The sequence below is a fragment of the Ochlerotatus camptorhynchus genome, unplaced genomic scaffold (assembly GCF_037179485.1).
Source record: "Ochlerotatus camptorhynchus isolate MF236.1 unplaced genomic scaffold, CSIRO-AGI_Acam_v1.1 ptg000046l, whole genome shotgun sequence".
Lineage (NCBI taxonomy): Eukaryota > Metazoa > Arthropoda > Insecta > Diptera > Culicidae > Ochlerotatus > Ochlerotatus camptorhynchus.
Window position 1 is genome coordinate 40,565 of NW_027040537.1, and position 16,265 is coordinate 56,829.

General features: G+C 41.4%; 1 protein-coding gene across 2 annotated transcripts in view; it reads right to left on the reverse strand.

Moving 5' to 3' along the window:
• Positions 1-737: 737 nt before the first annotated feature.
• The window catches only part of LOC135716674 (cationic amino acid transporter 2), a 169,609-nt gene continuing 154,081 nt past the window's right edge, over positions 738-16,265 (reverse strand). For both annotated transcript variants that reach the window (XM_065239003.1, XM_065239004.1), the window contains 7 exons: positions 14,621-14,719; positions 4,758-4,966; positions 4,142-4,313; positions 3,487-4,083; positions 3,282-3,428; positions 3,052-3,217; positions 738-2,978 (listed from right to left, as the gene is read on the reverse strand). In XM_065239003.1, the coding sequence (XP_065095075.1) occupies positions 2,399-2,978; positions 3,052-3,217; positions 3,282-3,428; positions 3,487-4,083; positions 4,142-4,313; positions 4,758-4,966; positions 14,621-14,719 (1,970 nt within the window). In that variant the 3' untranslated portion in view covers positions 738-2,398. The remainder of the gene's footprint in view (positions 2,979-3,051; positions 3,218-3,281; positions 3,429-3,486; positions 4,084-4,141; positions 4,314-4,757; positions 4,967-14,620; positions 14,720-16,265) is intronic.

Sequence of the window (16,265 nt, forward strand, 5' to 3'; positions counted from 1 at the left end):
TCATAATTATAATTCTCAATTGGTTTTAGTAGGTGGCAACACCTTTACTTGTGGTTCAAACAGTAACTACATACGAGACTTCCGTGCTCTTTTGAATGTTTGGCTCCCATTTGACAGTTTGACTCGGCTCCCAGATGGCAAGCATTTTGAGTTAGTTCGCAGTACTCAGCTTACAATATGGGTATTTTTGGAACTGAAATGGCGTGTAGATGTCGAAAACCGATATCCGCTGCCATTCTGACTAGTTTATACTATAGTTTCCTTCAAAACCCAATGGCTGCCATCTTGGATTCCAAAATGGTGGTGGACATCGATTTTTGACATCTACACGTAATCCCAGTACCAAAAATTCCCATATTGTATGGTATTTGACATTTTTTTCTAATACCAACGGCCGCTATCTTGGATTTCAAAATGGCGGCGGACAAAATATCCACTTTTGAGGGTATTTGACCTCCGAAACAACTTTTCCGAAGACGGCAAGGTCCGATTACTGGTGTTTTTATCGTCGGTAAGGATCGTAAGATAGGATTTTCTTGATTCGCACTGCACAATAGTCCAAAAGTCGTATTTTTGAAATTTTTTGAAGACAACTATAATTGTGCTTAAACTTTTAGTTATAGGTGTGTGGTGTTTTTGAAAAAGTTTTTGTATATTTGTTGGCAAATTTGTAAATACAAATAAAAGTAGGGTGTTCCGGTTAAGGAGTTCAAAATATCAATTTTTTACTTATTTGATATAGACCGGCACGATGTGCTACAAAGTTGTAGAACAATTAATTTGAAACAATGATAGAAATGTTCTGTCTCTAATGGTTCTCGTTTTATACTGGTTTTGAAAAGGTGACATAAGGTGACTCCAGAAAAACATTTTTTTTTACAATCACTTTTTATACGTTGATTCCTCGCAAATGATTTCTTCAAGGTGATCTTATGTCATCGATCTTTAAAGAGCCACAAATGAAAATTAGGAGGACATAAATTGCAGCTTTACCAGCTAAGTATCTCCTGTGAAGTTTTTTTTTTCTTTATCTACATGGCTTTCTGCCAGCGGCTGGTTCGCCCTTCTTTGAAGTTGTTACTTATAGTAAGGACTTTATTTTAATGAAATTTTCAAATAGGGTGGTCCTTAGAATGACAGCAATTTAAATTTAAGTTTCTAATTTTTGATTATGTTATGATGGACCTTCTACAAAGTTGTAGATTACTTGAAAAACTTTGCTGAAGAAATTGAAGTGATAAATTTTAAGAATATTGCCGCTAAAATTTCCATTTCTGGGTCAAACTATTTATTTTCTACTAATTTTCAATCCTGAACCACGTGCAATTCATCACAAGCATGCCGTGTGCTGAATTTATTAAGGTGGGTTGACGATACCTACTCGTTAGAGGAATGCAATTCAGGTTGTCAAGCGAAGTCTCCATATTATCGAGCAAATCATTGTATGTGGATACAAATGTTTCACCCCATCTCTTACCATTCCAGTTATATAAACTACTTTTAATATTTTCGTCAAGCATTTTTTGCCACTGTATCAACTAGCCACTGTGATAAAAGGGTGCGCATATTGCGTTTTACATAAGTACTTACAATTAGCTGCACCTAGTGCTGTAAGAAAATACCACAGGAATTCGAATGGAAATCTTCCTCTATTCCCTGAATTTGTTGAACCGTTCATAATCAAACGTTTCCAAGTCATCGCACAATAATCATTGACGCAAACTAATATCCCTCCAGTCACCACAGTAGGCCAATATTTGACAACCGCACACTTGGATCGCGTGGTCAACACGTTAAAATTTACAACAGCGAAAGACAATTAATTCAAGCCCAGCACCCATGGGTAAATACCCAGCTTGATGCTGCTGCTGCTGCTGCTGTTGCAGCACTGGCATCAAACTCCTATATAGGTAAACTGTTTTATGTTTAATTAAACAAAGCCAACTGTATCTCAAAATTAAATCTATGCATTAAACGGCACATGGCAAAAGAGGACGCATATTTCTCACGAGGACGAAGCTTTGTGCGGCTCATACGGTATCACGACTAACATGAACGGAAAACCGCACCCTCATTATAGTGCCCCCCTGCATTCTCGTCCTTTCCTAAGCTCTCAAACACACTGTTGCGCCTTTGCTAAATACAACACCGTGTCGTGTACCTATATGCAGATACAAATGCAGAATGTGATGTGACGACGACGAGGACGCAATAATAATAACAACACAGATAATAATGGGTTGATGATTGCTTTCCAGTTAGTTTCATCACTTTCAGTCCTCCGGATGCTCTCTCGTGTGTGTGTGTGTTTGTGTATGTGCGCGGGCGTATCTGTACAGCTAGGCGTTGATTGAAGGATGGGCTAAGATTGGCCGACGATTGAGGAAGGGAACTCCGCTTAGTCATCCCACGTGGGATGGCTGCTGGGGGTTTCCTGATAGAACATTCCGAAGCCATCCTTTTTCGCTTCCGGCCGCTGCTGCGTCGGCGGTGGCTGAAAGATGTTGGTCGATTCGTAATGCTGCGACGGGCGCTGTGGCGGCGGAGGTTGCTGCTGGCGTGGCGGATCGAAAATGGTAGTATCGCCCCAAGCATCACTTGGGTTCCAACTGTTGCCCGTGCCCCACTGTAGCTCGCTGCCATCGTCGTTGGTGGCCATTCGATTTTCGTACCCGTGTCGGTCCCACACCGCCGTCGGTTCACGGTGATTGCTCTGGGAAGGAACTTTCAGATTGGTCTTCTGCCCGGACGGAGGATGCTGCCCGTTGCCTTCCACCGTCAGCTCGAACTCTTCGCTCGGATTCTCCAGCGAACTGTGCGTGATTCCATAGTAGAAGTACATGATCAGGCCCAGCGTCATCCAAACCGTAAACCGGACCAGCGTCAGTATGCTTAGCTTAAATATCAGATAGATGTTGACGGTGATGGCAATCGTAGGAACGAATGGAAGTCCCGGCGTTAGGAAGGGCAGAGCGTATCTACGGGGGAGGGAAGAAGAAGGCGATGCATAAGATTTAAGCAACTTTTGATATCTCGAAATATGGGACTTACCGATTCTGGGGTTGCCGAGAGATTACTAACAGAATACACAGGATACCCAGTATCAGGGCAGTGTAAACCAAGGAGAAGAACACACCCGTAATTCCGATTGCCATGAACAAATCCAAAAAGAATATACACAGGTACATCAGACCGACCATCTTCGTCACGAACATTCCTGCGAGTAATAGGGTCAAATTAGATCGATTAAGTTCGAATATAAGATATTCACATTAGTGTACCGCTTTCGTGCGTCGCTGGTCCTGGACTCACCCACGGAAATAGTCCTGGGCAAAGATATGAGTATTGTTCGACCTTTCGACCGATGTAGCTGAAACCCCACAGCGTAAAAGGATTGGATCCACCCTGCGGAGCACCATGTACAGCACCTGGAATCAAACGCTTGGTTGAGAACACACTGGAGGCCACAAACAATGATCCACTCACCATAAAACTTATTCTCGGACTTGTCCGACACCAGGAACTGATCATCCCGACCCATGAAACCGTCCGGACTGCTGTCTTCAAAACTGTCATCCGAATCGGGCGACCCTCGCGTAATCTTTTTAACCATCACGTTCCCTTTCACGCGCTGTTGAGTTGTGGGATCCGGTGTGCTCGGAGGCTGTGGAGTTCTCAGCTGTGAAGGTAACAAATCCACCAACGTCGTACTATGCGGTTGATAGCGCAGAATTAGTACACAAGTCGACACCAGCGTGTACGCCAGCAGTGTTCCTATGGACATCATCTCCACTAGGACCTCCAGCCGCACGGTTAACGCCACCAAGGAAGCAGCGATTCCACTGCCGATGGTGGCAATTCCAGGCACTCCAGTACGGCTCCATAGCTGCGACAGCATCCGGAAGACCAGTCCATCCTGAGCCATGGCGTATATCACCCGGGGCATTGGGAACATAGAACCGAACATGGCCACACTGAGACCAGCAGTGGCACCTAGGGCCACCAGGGCGCGGCACTTCGGTGCCCCAACGTAGGTCCACATCTGAACCAACGCCGAACCGCTATCGATGTGGTCGTATGGAACTGAAACCCAGTTTCACAGATTACATAAATCATCCCAATTAAGCCCACTCGTACCCACCTGTCAGCGTTAGGATAAAGCTACTGGTCACATATACGAACAGCACAATCACCAGCGAGCCAACGATCGCCTTCGGAATGCTCTTCTGGGGGTTGTGTGCTTCCTCGCCCGTTGTGGCAATTATATCGAACCCGATGAAGGCGTAGAAACAGGTGGCTGCCCCCGTAAACACCTGCAAACAAAGCGAGAAAGCATGAAGTGACGTCAACCCGGTCGGAAGCACGAGAAAATTTACACCCAATTCCGATAGGGAGCTTAACAAATAATTAAATCTACTACCATTATGTTCGATTTGTGTTTACCCTTATCTGAATCGATCTACAGGACAAAAGCAAAACGGAACAAACTACATACCTACTACCAGGTGGTGCGGTGGCAAGCTGACGAGCAGAGCAGAGCAAGGCACGAAAAAATAAGCAACAAACCGTATAACATAAAATCAATAAATTTGATTAATCTGTGCTTCCGCGCTGCTGGACTCTGCCAGTGCTTCTCGAGTGACCGGATGGCGGGAGGTGCGACCATATAATTGCAACAAACTGTCACGTGGTGCTCTGCTTACTACCAACTGTACCACCCTGCCATCCCTCTACTCGCATCCATCCGAAACACTTACCCCACTCCAGCCGTATGGTAGGAAGCCTTCATGTTCGGTCCACGTGGCGGTGTCGACGTAGAACATCCCAGCCGTCAGGACGAATACCCACGAGGCCAAGTTCACCGTGTTGAGGACGTTGTTGAAGAGCACCGATTTGCTGGCTCCCAGTGCCAGCACACAAGTCATCACCAGCGTGATGCCAAATGCGATGAAATCCGGCGGCCGGCCTGCAGTTTCCATTTTTTTCCATTTTCATTCATTGGTATTTTATTTTATTTTTGGGTCGGTGAAGGTATTTTCGGCAGCCATGTAATGGGATTTGGTGCGGTTTCAGCAGTCCCAGACATCAGCGTGGCGACGCCGTGTCCAAGGAGACGACCAGATAATAAAAATTCAACAAATTGGAAGAGGAAATGCGAGCAAGAAAATGAAAGAAAAAGAACGAGAAAAGACGGAATAATGATTGAAATCGTAAATGTGTTAAGTTGAGAGAAACTTCGAGCGGTCGGTCATAAGTGGGAACGGATATGCTGCACAATGGGGGTGAAAAAGGATCCTGAATTAAGGGGCTTTGGGCGCTAAGAGGCGGGCATCGTTTGCAAAGTTGAGTCTATCAAAATCGATGCGATTGAGCTTTGAGCATCTTTATAAGAAGAAAATACAGTAACCCCTCTATTTGTGCGGTGGGTGATACCAGCCACCCACCACTGTTTCTTGGCTATTCTTCAACCAATTACGCTGATTGGTTGTAGGTGATTAGTGTCAACCATAAACTAGTTTTGTTCAGAAAATCAGTTCAGTTGTTTTCAGAAATATTGCGAAATTTCTATCGGAATTATTGAGGAATTTACTAGAGATTCTTGTGGAATTACCCTCAACATTCCCGATACATTCTTTAATTTGAAGTCGATGTCTAGCAGGATTCCACTCAGATTTCCCTAAAAATCTCCGTAGATTTTCATTTGGAATTCCTGTTGAATTTAGGCCTACAAAATTACGCTCGGAATTGCTATTTGCATTTTCAATTTACCATGTTGTAGGAATTAGAATAACAATAAAATTTATGATTAAAAGTTAAACTACAATTGACGCACCCCTTGATTAAAAAAGATAATTCGTATCTACAAGAGAGAATAGGTCTGTTCCTTTACTTGCTTTTCTGTAAGATTCTGTACACGGCGAATGAGAACGACCCAAATTTGAGTTTAGTTCACTCATAATCGCCAAAAGTGCAGGAACTCGGCGATGAGTAAAATTTGTCTCATGGTTTCCTGTGGAAAACCTAAAAAATCTGCCGGAAAATGAGGAAATTGACGAAAATTTTATTCAGTCTCGGAGTAGTACCAATAGACTGAGTGAATTCAATTTTTACTTTTCCTCAAATTCGGGAATTTTTCCCTGGAAAATCCTGGGAAAACATGAGGCAAATTTACTCATCGCTGAGTTCCTGCACTTTTGGCGATTATGAGTGAACAAAACTCAAATTTGGGTCGTTCTCATTCGCCGTGTACAGCAAAAAGCAAAAGCATGTTCCCGTACTTGTTGCACCATATTATTTTCGTACAACAACTTACAGAAAACTACAGCAACTTACAGCAAAAGCAAAGAAGCAAGTACGGGAACAGACCTAATGAGTATTTGAATTTGTAAATAGGTTTACTCTTCGCTTTGATCTGTTCGGGTTTTCTGTTACGCGCATCATAAAGTACGATATTGTTTAAGCAGAGAGAATTCTCGATAAATGCTTAAACTTGAAGTAGATATCCCGGAGAATTTCCGTAGATTTTCATTTGGAATCCCTGTTGAATTTATGCCTATAAAATTACGTTCGGAATTGCTATTTGCGTTTTGAATTTACCATGGAATGCCTGGAGAATTATCTTCAGAAATCACGTTCTTTTCCATTTGAAGCTCCTGTGAAAGTTAATCCAAAACACCTGTTGAATTATATTACATATTCCCGTGACATATGTAGCTCTCCTTTGAAATATTTGTGGAATTCTTGTTTGCAAATTCCTGAGTGATTTTAACCTAATCTAATCTAATCTAACACCAACACAGCCAGTTCTTGAAAGCATCCTGGAAAATGACTGATACACCTCCATCATTTTAATGCCTATTTGATATGTATATGTTTCACATCGAAGATGCGTCGCACATACCAAAACGGCCAGGCCGACTGTGCAGCATTTAAGGGGCAAGATTATTCAGAAAACATCGGGCCTGTTTAAATCGAGGATTTAAACATGTCGTACCGTACGATCCGTTTTTGGTAATTATATGATTGGTTGGTCGTTGGAAGCATCTAATCTAGAAAGGTTGAGTGATGCTCTATTTTGAAAATTCCTGGGCAATTCCCCCCGAAAATCTCTCGGAATTTCTGAAGAGCTCCTCATTGAATTCCTGATCAATCATATCGAAATCCATGTAAAATATTCCTGTGAGATTTATTAAGGAATTGTTAAGAAAGTTTGTAGAAATTCCAGTGAAATTGGTCGTAGAATTCTTGTGAAATTGACAGTTTATTTGTTTATTTGTTTATTTGTTATGTTTGCATCAACAGACTTGAAATAGTCCCAATGATGTGTTGTTAAAAATTACAGATTATACAGACTACATATACTACATATTTATAATTCCAAAATTTTACACTAAGCTGTTGGGTTTCAAGCGCCTTCGGACAGCAAAAAAGGTAGAGAATCTTTGGCGAAGCATATTCCGTGTCAAGTGGACATCGAACATTGACGCTACTCGGTTCAACACTCGCTGCAAGCCGTAAATAGAACCAGGCATGGAAAATCATTTGCATTCATTTCGTGCTTTCATTTACATTCATTTGCCTCTAACTTTTTTCATCAACAGCATTCTGCAAAATGATGTATAGAGCTTTTGTAGGTTTTGTTATTAACTAACACTTTTGTTAAAAACTCAAATCCGTATCTCTTATGCATGACGAACCAGAGCGAACAGAAGCCACTACTGTTTTTTCAGTTAATGTATTTTACATTCACTAAAAAACAGTAACAAGTTCTGCCCGCTCTAGTTCGTGATGCATAAGAGATACAGATTTGAGTTATGAACAAAAGTTGTAGCTAATAACAAAACCTACAAAAGCTCTATACATCATTTTGCAGAATGCTGTTGATGAAAAAAGTTAGAGGTAAATGAATGTAAATGAATGTATGAAATGAATGTAAATGATTTCCCATGCCTGAATAGCACTCCCTAAGCTATAATTAGTCCGAAGAAGTGGAAGTCTTAACATAAGACTGTTGCGTAGTGATCGAGGTTGAACATTAATGTTCACTTGTTGAAGAATTGCTTCGCAGTCGATTCTTCCTTTCAGAGTATCGGCGACGGTTAGGGCTCTGAAAACATCTCTTCGGATACGCAAGGGCTCGACATTGATCAATTTGCAGCGATTCTCGTAGCTTGGAAGACGAAGTGGGTATCTCCAAGGCAGCTTACGAGCGCTAAGCGAAGAAAACATCGTTGCACAGATTCAATTCGCTCGGCTCCATTATTGTAGTTTGGGCTCCAGACTGCAGAGCAGTATTCCAACGTAGATCGTACGACAGAGCAATAGAGCGATTTCAAGCAGTAAATGTCTGTGAGGTTCTTAGTAATCTTGAAGACAAAGTCAAGAGTTATATGGTGTGAGTATGTCAGCTTTGAGTCTAGAAAAAAAACGCCTAAGTCTTTCACGCAATGCACCCGTTCGATAGCGTGCTTAGTAGTTTGTAGTTGAAAATAATCGGTTGTTTCTTGCGTGAGAAAGTAATGATTATGCACATAGCTGGGTTGATCACCAGTCGGTTTAGACTACACCAGTCAGCAAAGAAGTCAATCTGATTTTGGACAGAACGGCAGTCGTCGAGCGAGAGGATGCGCAGCAAAACTTTCAGATCGTCTGCAAACGATAATCGTGGCCCTGTGATAGCATGGTGAACGTCGTCGAAGTAAAGGAGAAATACCAATGATCCCTGAGGTATACCGGACTTTCCGCAAAAGCTTGCTGAGCGACAAGTACCCAAATTTACTGTCACTTGGCGCTCCGTGAGGTATGAACGAAACCATCTCAAAATATTTCCACCGATCCCTAGCCTATCAAGCCATGCGATCGCAATTTCGTGGTTCAGCTTATCGAAGGCTGCCGTAAGGTCTGTGTAAATAACGTCCGTTTGGGTCCGAGCAATCAAACTGTCTGTGATGTTAGGCACAGCAGGTTCCTTATTTTTGGAACACCCAGTTATCAATCCGTGTTGATCTATACTTAGATATTGCTTGCAATGCCCATTTAGGGACTCTATGACAACCAATTCAAACAGTTTTGATACAGCACTCAGCGATGTGATTCCCCGGTAGTTGTTTACATCGCGTTTATCCGCAGTCTTCCAGCAAGACAGAAAGATGCCGCTGAGATAGAGCTGGAATATGCGGCGCAGTGGATCTAAAAAATAAGTGATGTCCTTTATAAGAATAATCGACGGAACACCATCGGGTCCAGCCTTAGCTGAAGTCTTTAGTTTAGATGCTGCTCTAGAAATCATATCTGTAGTAGCGTCGACAACGCTTAGCGTTTGGTTGCCCAAAGGAACATTACTGGCCGTGGAAGTAATCAGATTAACGGAGAGTTGCTCGTGTTCAAACACACTAGCAAATTTGGCTGAGAACAGGTTGCAAGTGTCTTGTTGATTGCCAGCAGTTTCACCATTAAAAATCATGGAAGAGGGTAAGCTAACTTCCCTTCGTTGTTCATTAACAAAGTTCCAGAAGGATTTCGGGTGTGATTTTAGCCGCCGTTGAATACTCCTTGAGAGGCATATATTAGCGCTAGTGTAAACTCGACGCTTAACGAGTCAGCAAGCCGTGTGTGCAGCCCCCCGTTGTAAGAGCAACAGTTCAATGCTGGTAAACAGAGATCTCTATGGCAACGCTTCATAAACACACACGGGCAACTCTCCACCCACTTTCGGACCAGCTCTTCACAAGGTAAGTCGCACATTGAGGATATCCCAATGAGTGGGAGAACAGCCCATCCTCTTTTCACGAAATGTTAAAGACAGGGAGTTGGCATTTCCACTCTCTCCATCGATTTCACCTCAATCGGGTGGACCGTCCTGTCCACAACATTTAATGTTTCATATAATAATGGAATGAAAGTTAAGAAAAAAATAAAGGAATGATCTCACCCGATATGTTGTAAAGAAATCCTTGACATCACGTTGATCACGAACGTTGGTTTGAACCGACACCGAATCCGGGCAAACTTTCCGCGTGATGCTGAATATCCAACTGTCTGAGTCTTAGTACTTCTTGTCTTCGTTAACCGGTGATGACGCGTTTCGCATTTTCCTGTCGACATTCCCGACATTCTACAGTAGCCGCGTTTTTTACTTTAATCAAGCCCTTAAAAGTTTTCTAGAGGTCGGTGTACCGCTCGAAATCCCCGACCAACACACTCTAGCTGTTCCAACTAGAGGGATCTCAGCAGAGAAAACAAGGCCTGCGTCCACTTTCCATCACCAATCACTCGTGACACAACGGCTTCAGTTCGCCAGTACACAGTCTACCAACATTAAATGTTATACGGCAACCATCCCACATTGCACCCCAGGAGTCCCAGGATGCAGTGAGGTCTATTTTTCAACTATGAGATTAATTGAAAAATCATCCATTTCGATTTTTGAACGAGAGATTCCTACGCTCCCTCCTACCACCGCTCCCATTGATCTTCATGATGGGGATGATGATGACGACTTAACCGCTTATACTCGTGGTTGTGTCTGACATAGTGGCATTTCAGCGGCAGTGTGCGGAATTAAGTAAATCTTCTGAGAGCAGCCTTCTTAGTTCTTTTCAACGAGCGAAGATTTTTCGTAATCAACGGGACGCGACAGTCGATATGGATGATCTTTTTCGAAACGTGCCTGTCAATGACGTATGGCAAAACGTGAGAAAAGGTTTGTGCAGCAATGTTGACGTTTACAGGATCTAAAATATGCTCCCAATCTAGGTTAGACAGCACATGGACAATACTGCGATGGTCAGCTCTACGGAAGTCCTATGACACAGCGTTTGGAGTGCTGATGAAACCATGGACAATATTATGTTCGATCACGATAACTAAAGCAGGGTGATGATGCACTTCCTTCACTAAAGGTTCGGGTGCCGTGGAGAGGAAAAGAGCTGTATCACGAGCATGTAACCGTTGAGGTTATGAGAAAATTTATTTTCAATTCGTGTGATAGTTCCCTTTTGGAATTACTATTTAATTTCGTTCATAATCCTTGCAGAATTGTTCTCGTAAATCAAATGATACACAGTCCTTTGAAAGTTCTGCCGGTTGCTCCTTTGAGTTCCATATGACATTCTCCTTTGAAATGCGTCAACAAATGTCTTTGGATTAATTAGGATTTTTTTTTTTAATTAAGGTGATACCTCTTCAAAGCTCTCAACTATTTTTCAATTAAATTCTAGTAAAATTCTCCTTGAAGTTGGTGTGGGCTTCTCATCAAGATTTCTTTGGAACTTTCCATAAAAATTCCTGCGAAAGTTTTCATGGAATTCTTGATAAGATTTTCTTAGAAATTCCTTTGTATTTTCCCTCCATAATTTTCGTGAAAATCCCTACTTATTTTCTTTGGTAATCCTGTGGAGTTTTCATTCAAATCTCTTTGCAAATTCCCCTTGAAATGTTTGTGAAATCTCTTTTTTTGAAATAATTAGTGATTCCCTTCGGTATAATTGAGCAATAATCCGCGGAAATCCTGAGAAATTCTCCACGGAATTCCTGAGGAATTCTCTTACCAATTTCTGCTGAAATTTTATCGAAACTTTTAGTTGGGTTCCAATTGAAATTGCTGTGAATTTTCCATAGGCATTTCTGTGAAATTTAACATGATCCAGATATTGGAAAATTCAACATTTATTCAATTTATTTAGCAGTAAATAAATAAAAAGTTGAAAACTTCCTGAGCAATACGCCTCATAGTTAAGCCATTCTTTTCCAGATTCCGAGGAATTTCTCCTTTAAAAATTCTTCGAAATTCTGCTGTTGAAAAGTCATTGAAATTCCTGTGGAATTTCCATAAGAATTCCTGCGAAATTTTTCATGGAATTCTTGATAAGATTTTTTTTAGAAATTCCTTTGTATTTCCCCTCCACAATTGTCGTGAAAATCCCTACTTATTTTCTGTGGTAATCCTGTGGAGTTTTCATTCAAATCCCTCTGCAAATTCCCCTTGAAATGTTTGTGAAATCTCTTTCGAATTTTCTACGATTTGTATCGAAATCTGTTAGATTTTGGAACCATTTCTTTAGAAAGTTATTAGTCGTTTGAAAAAAAAAAACTCAAATTTAAATTTTACCGAAACAATCAGACAATTCTTGAGGTTTTCAAGCTTTCTTAAAGTAGGAATCCATTGACGGCAATCGAATGTGCAGGAAGGCAGCTTCCTCACCTGCGTAGGATATCGCACCCATTCAACACACATGGGCCGGGACCAACGGCTTTACTTCCTTTCCTAAGGAAGACGTGACCAGAGATTTTTATGCCTCAGAAAAATCCCACCGACCTCGGCTGGGATTGAACCCAGACCCATCGGGGTGTTAGAAAGCAGTCATGCTTACCACTACACCACCGGCGCCGGCTACTCTTTCATTGCCTCGTCGTTTACCGTTTGTACGGTCTGCACAGAGCAATGGATTGAATAGTGCAGTGCTTTCACACTCAGCCTAGGCAGTCAATAATTTTAAGCTCTGGTTGTGACTGTTGAGACAAGCTCTTATTGCATATCTATTTACGCTTCTATACAGCTGTTATCCTGCTGTTTAGTTGTGTGTGAACTTGAAAGCCGCTTACTCAACCTTTACCCGATTATCCAATAATCACTACACAGCTTTCTCTTGACGCCAGGTTAAATACTGTTTACGCTTATTTTTTTGTTGGATGAATTTACCATGTTAACTTTACTGCGAATAAAATTAATCGAAATTAGTTATAAAGCAAGACCACCAAATTATTCACACTGTACCGGAACCCGGAATCGAACTCAAAACGAACGCATTGGTGAACGTTGATACTACCAACTTCGCTACGCCAACACTTTGAACTGACGTAAACACATCTATATGACTTTCTACAACAAGATCGCTGAGTAGTGGCTTTATTGTACTGCACATAAATCACTTTTCTCAACTAGTTAGTTCAGTTTTGTAAATGAGCGAAGTAAAAGCTGTCAAACTGCACAAATTTCGCAGTAAAGTAAACATGATAATTTCCTGAAAAAAAAAAAAAAATAAGCGTGAACAATTTTTTACCTGACGTCAAGAGAAAGCTGTGTAGCGATTATTGGATAATTGGGTAAAGGTTGAGTAAGCGCCTTTCAAGTTCACACACAACTAAATAGCAGGATAACAGCTGTATAGAAGTGTAAATAGATTTGCAATAAGAGCTTTTCACAACCGTCACAACAGCCATAAGTAGCTGACTAAGTTCGTAATATACAGCTTAAGGCTGTATAAATGAAATGAGTAAAGCGTTTACATTGCGAAAATTGTTAGTTGGGAAACCTAGTTGACTGTAAACTAGCATCCAAAGTAGCGCTAACACAGTTTATTAGCTGATTGTTTAGGTTATTTAGTTGTTGAAAAAGCACTTTTGATGTTTATGTTATTCAGCAATTATTGTGAAAAAGTTGAGTAAACGCTCTCCAAAACTATTTTGCTAGCTTCTGCTTGTAGCTGTATCTGCAGCTTTTTTCAGCTACTTTACAGCACAACGCTGGAAAAATTGGCTTATAAGGCTGAAATGGTAGTTGGGCTATGGGTTTTTCTCTAATGCATACATTTGCCGTGTTTGTTTGTTTACATTCAGCTGCTGCCTGCTGCTTTACCAATTTCAATCGACAGAAATGTCCAAAACTGTATTAATACACTTTTACAACGCTCCAAACTTCTCAGGTGAGTGTGACTATTGTCGGCAGCCTCTTTTTCTTCGGCAACCTTTCCATTTGCTTAGCCATAAAAACATTATCAGATTGAAGCTGAAAGTCTAAGGATTCCTTTGAATACATTCATAATAGTGTTTTGAGTGAAATTATCGCATGAATTGTTGTTGCTGAAAACAGAATATGTATACGAGAAGCATTTCCTAGTGAACTTTTCAGCAACATATTTCCTACAATATCGCTGCATGACCCCAGAGAAGTTAGTTTAAGACCAAATTTAACATTACAGTAGCTTCTCCATATATGCGGTGGGTGGTACTGTCCACCCACCACTATTTCTCGCCTGTCCTTCAACCAATTGAGCTGATTTTCGGTAGAAAACTAGTTTATGGTTGACCCTAATCACATACAAAAAATCCAGCGTAATTCGTTGAAGGATAGCTGAGAAACAACGGTGGGTGGATGGCGCCACCCACCGCATATTTGGAGGGGTTACTGTAATTCCGTTCACAATGATCATAAAGGCTTCTACCAAAAGCCTGTCTATCGAACATTACTCAAAATGATCCGGTAAGTAATTTATATACTAACTATATAGGATTAGGAAGCACATATAGTAATGGAAATTAAATGTAAGGAATTTGTAAGAGAAATGCAATGGAAGTAACCTGGAAACTTCGACTCAGATCAAAACTGTTCCCATTGTGCAGCACTTATTGAAAAAAACATATTTTTTAAATAAAAATATTTTAGAACACAAGGATCCCGATGCATAAGATTTCTGATGAAAGATTTTCTTCCACTGGCCGCTGCTTTTCATCAGAAGCCCATCTCAGTAGTAAATAAAGTCTTACAGAAGAAAGTATTAAAAATATGAGTGAAGTTGTAGCTTTAATGAAAACTGCAACCTGAACCGGTTGCCATACATACCGAATATGGTCCCCACTGCGGAAGCTATGCTCCTGCTGATGGATCCTCCGGACAGTGAATCGAAGCTTGCACTCAGTGCACAGGCACATGCGCTCGTACCTGTTGAAAGAGAAATTAATTTTTAGTACGTCTACTGCCGGTTGAGTGCCGAGGGTGGCAATTTGAGTTGAAACCCCATGAATAATGTATAATCCTTTTGCCTTTAACTACACACTTTCTACCGGTGGTGGTGTTGCCAAAAAAACACAAACTTTAAATCACATAAATTCCAACCCTCGCAATCCCCTATCTACCCACCTGTGCGGAAAAACTTTGGATAAGACCGCGATTGAAATTAATATTCATGTACTTCCCCCATTCATGCGAAGGGCAAACTTTTTTCTCATCCCAAAATTCCAACCACTCCGAAGAGGCAAAATCTCCATAAATCGGTCGGGTTTCCCATTCGAGTACCACCACCACTGATATCGATCGGAAGCTGGGAAGGTAAAGTTGTTTTTGCTTATTTAGTACCCCGAACCATTATTGAAAGACAATCTCGATTTCAGGGCCAAAAGTTGCGAACATAAAATGCTATTTATAGGTGAGTTATTCAACCATGTAAATCAAATAAGTACAGATAGGCAGAGTTGGTGACGAGTCCCCCAAATACATCGCGGTGGCTCTGGGAGTTTGGGAGATTTGGTTTCAATTTTCCCTCGGGGGGCAGTGAAGAATGAAGATGAGGGATGGTGCACTGTCAACTGAGTAACAGTTTTCCTGTCTTGAGTGAATTTCGCGTAATTCAACTACCTTAATCAGATCATCAAAGTCAGAACGCTGGAACAAAAGTTGACCTAGAAAATTGTAGATAGAAAATTTCCAAAAAACCTCACCAAGCGTTTCCTCCGGGAAATAAAATGCAACTCAACAAAACGCATCGTTAACAACAGATTCAATGATCCAAACAATACAATTTTCCCAATCAAAACATTCAGAACAAACAGACTTCCACCATCGCCGGAGTCCACACATTCAAAGCACGTGTTCATAATTGAACTCGGTATCGTATCCCTTTTCACTCCAATTTAATGCACTTCCGGACCACATATTCGTCCGACAAGCACGAGTTCAAAACTAACGAAGCAGGGGTCGCAGTTCTTTTCGCTCAGAGACAAAACAATGGAGCCCGAAACTGTGTCCAGTCAAAAAGTCACAATCAACAAATGGAGAAAAGTTGCGAATGTCCTTTTCGAGGTTTGGCTCACCATTGTTGAACTGCGTCCGTCCGACGTGGAAAAAAGTCAAATCATAGAGAAATATCTACTTCAAGTACTAAAAATAATATTTCCTCTGTGTAATTTAGTCTTGTCACTCTGTTGTCCATTCAACCGGCACCACCAGAAGAGAGGGTTCCCTAGAGTACAGCGTCGTCGTCGACCAGTTCAGCACCAGCGCCGAGTTTTTCATTTCGTTTTTCATCGTTTTGTTATTGCTATCAGAGGAATCAGAAAATAAATAATTTTCCTTTGCTTTTCTCACGCTACGTCTATTGCACGAGAGGCGATGCGGCTCTATTACCGAAAGCGCCCGTAGAAAACGTGGGTGGAAGGTACCTACCACGCGGGTGTGCAATGTCTTAAGTCCCATCCGATTGGATAGTACG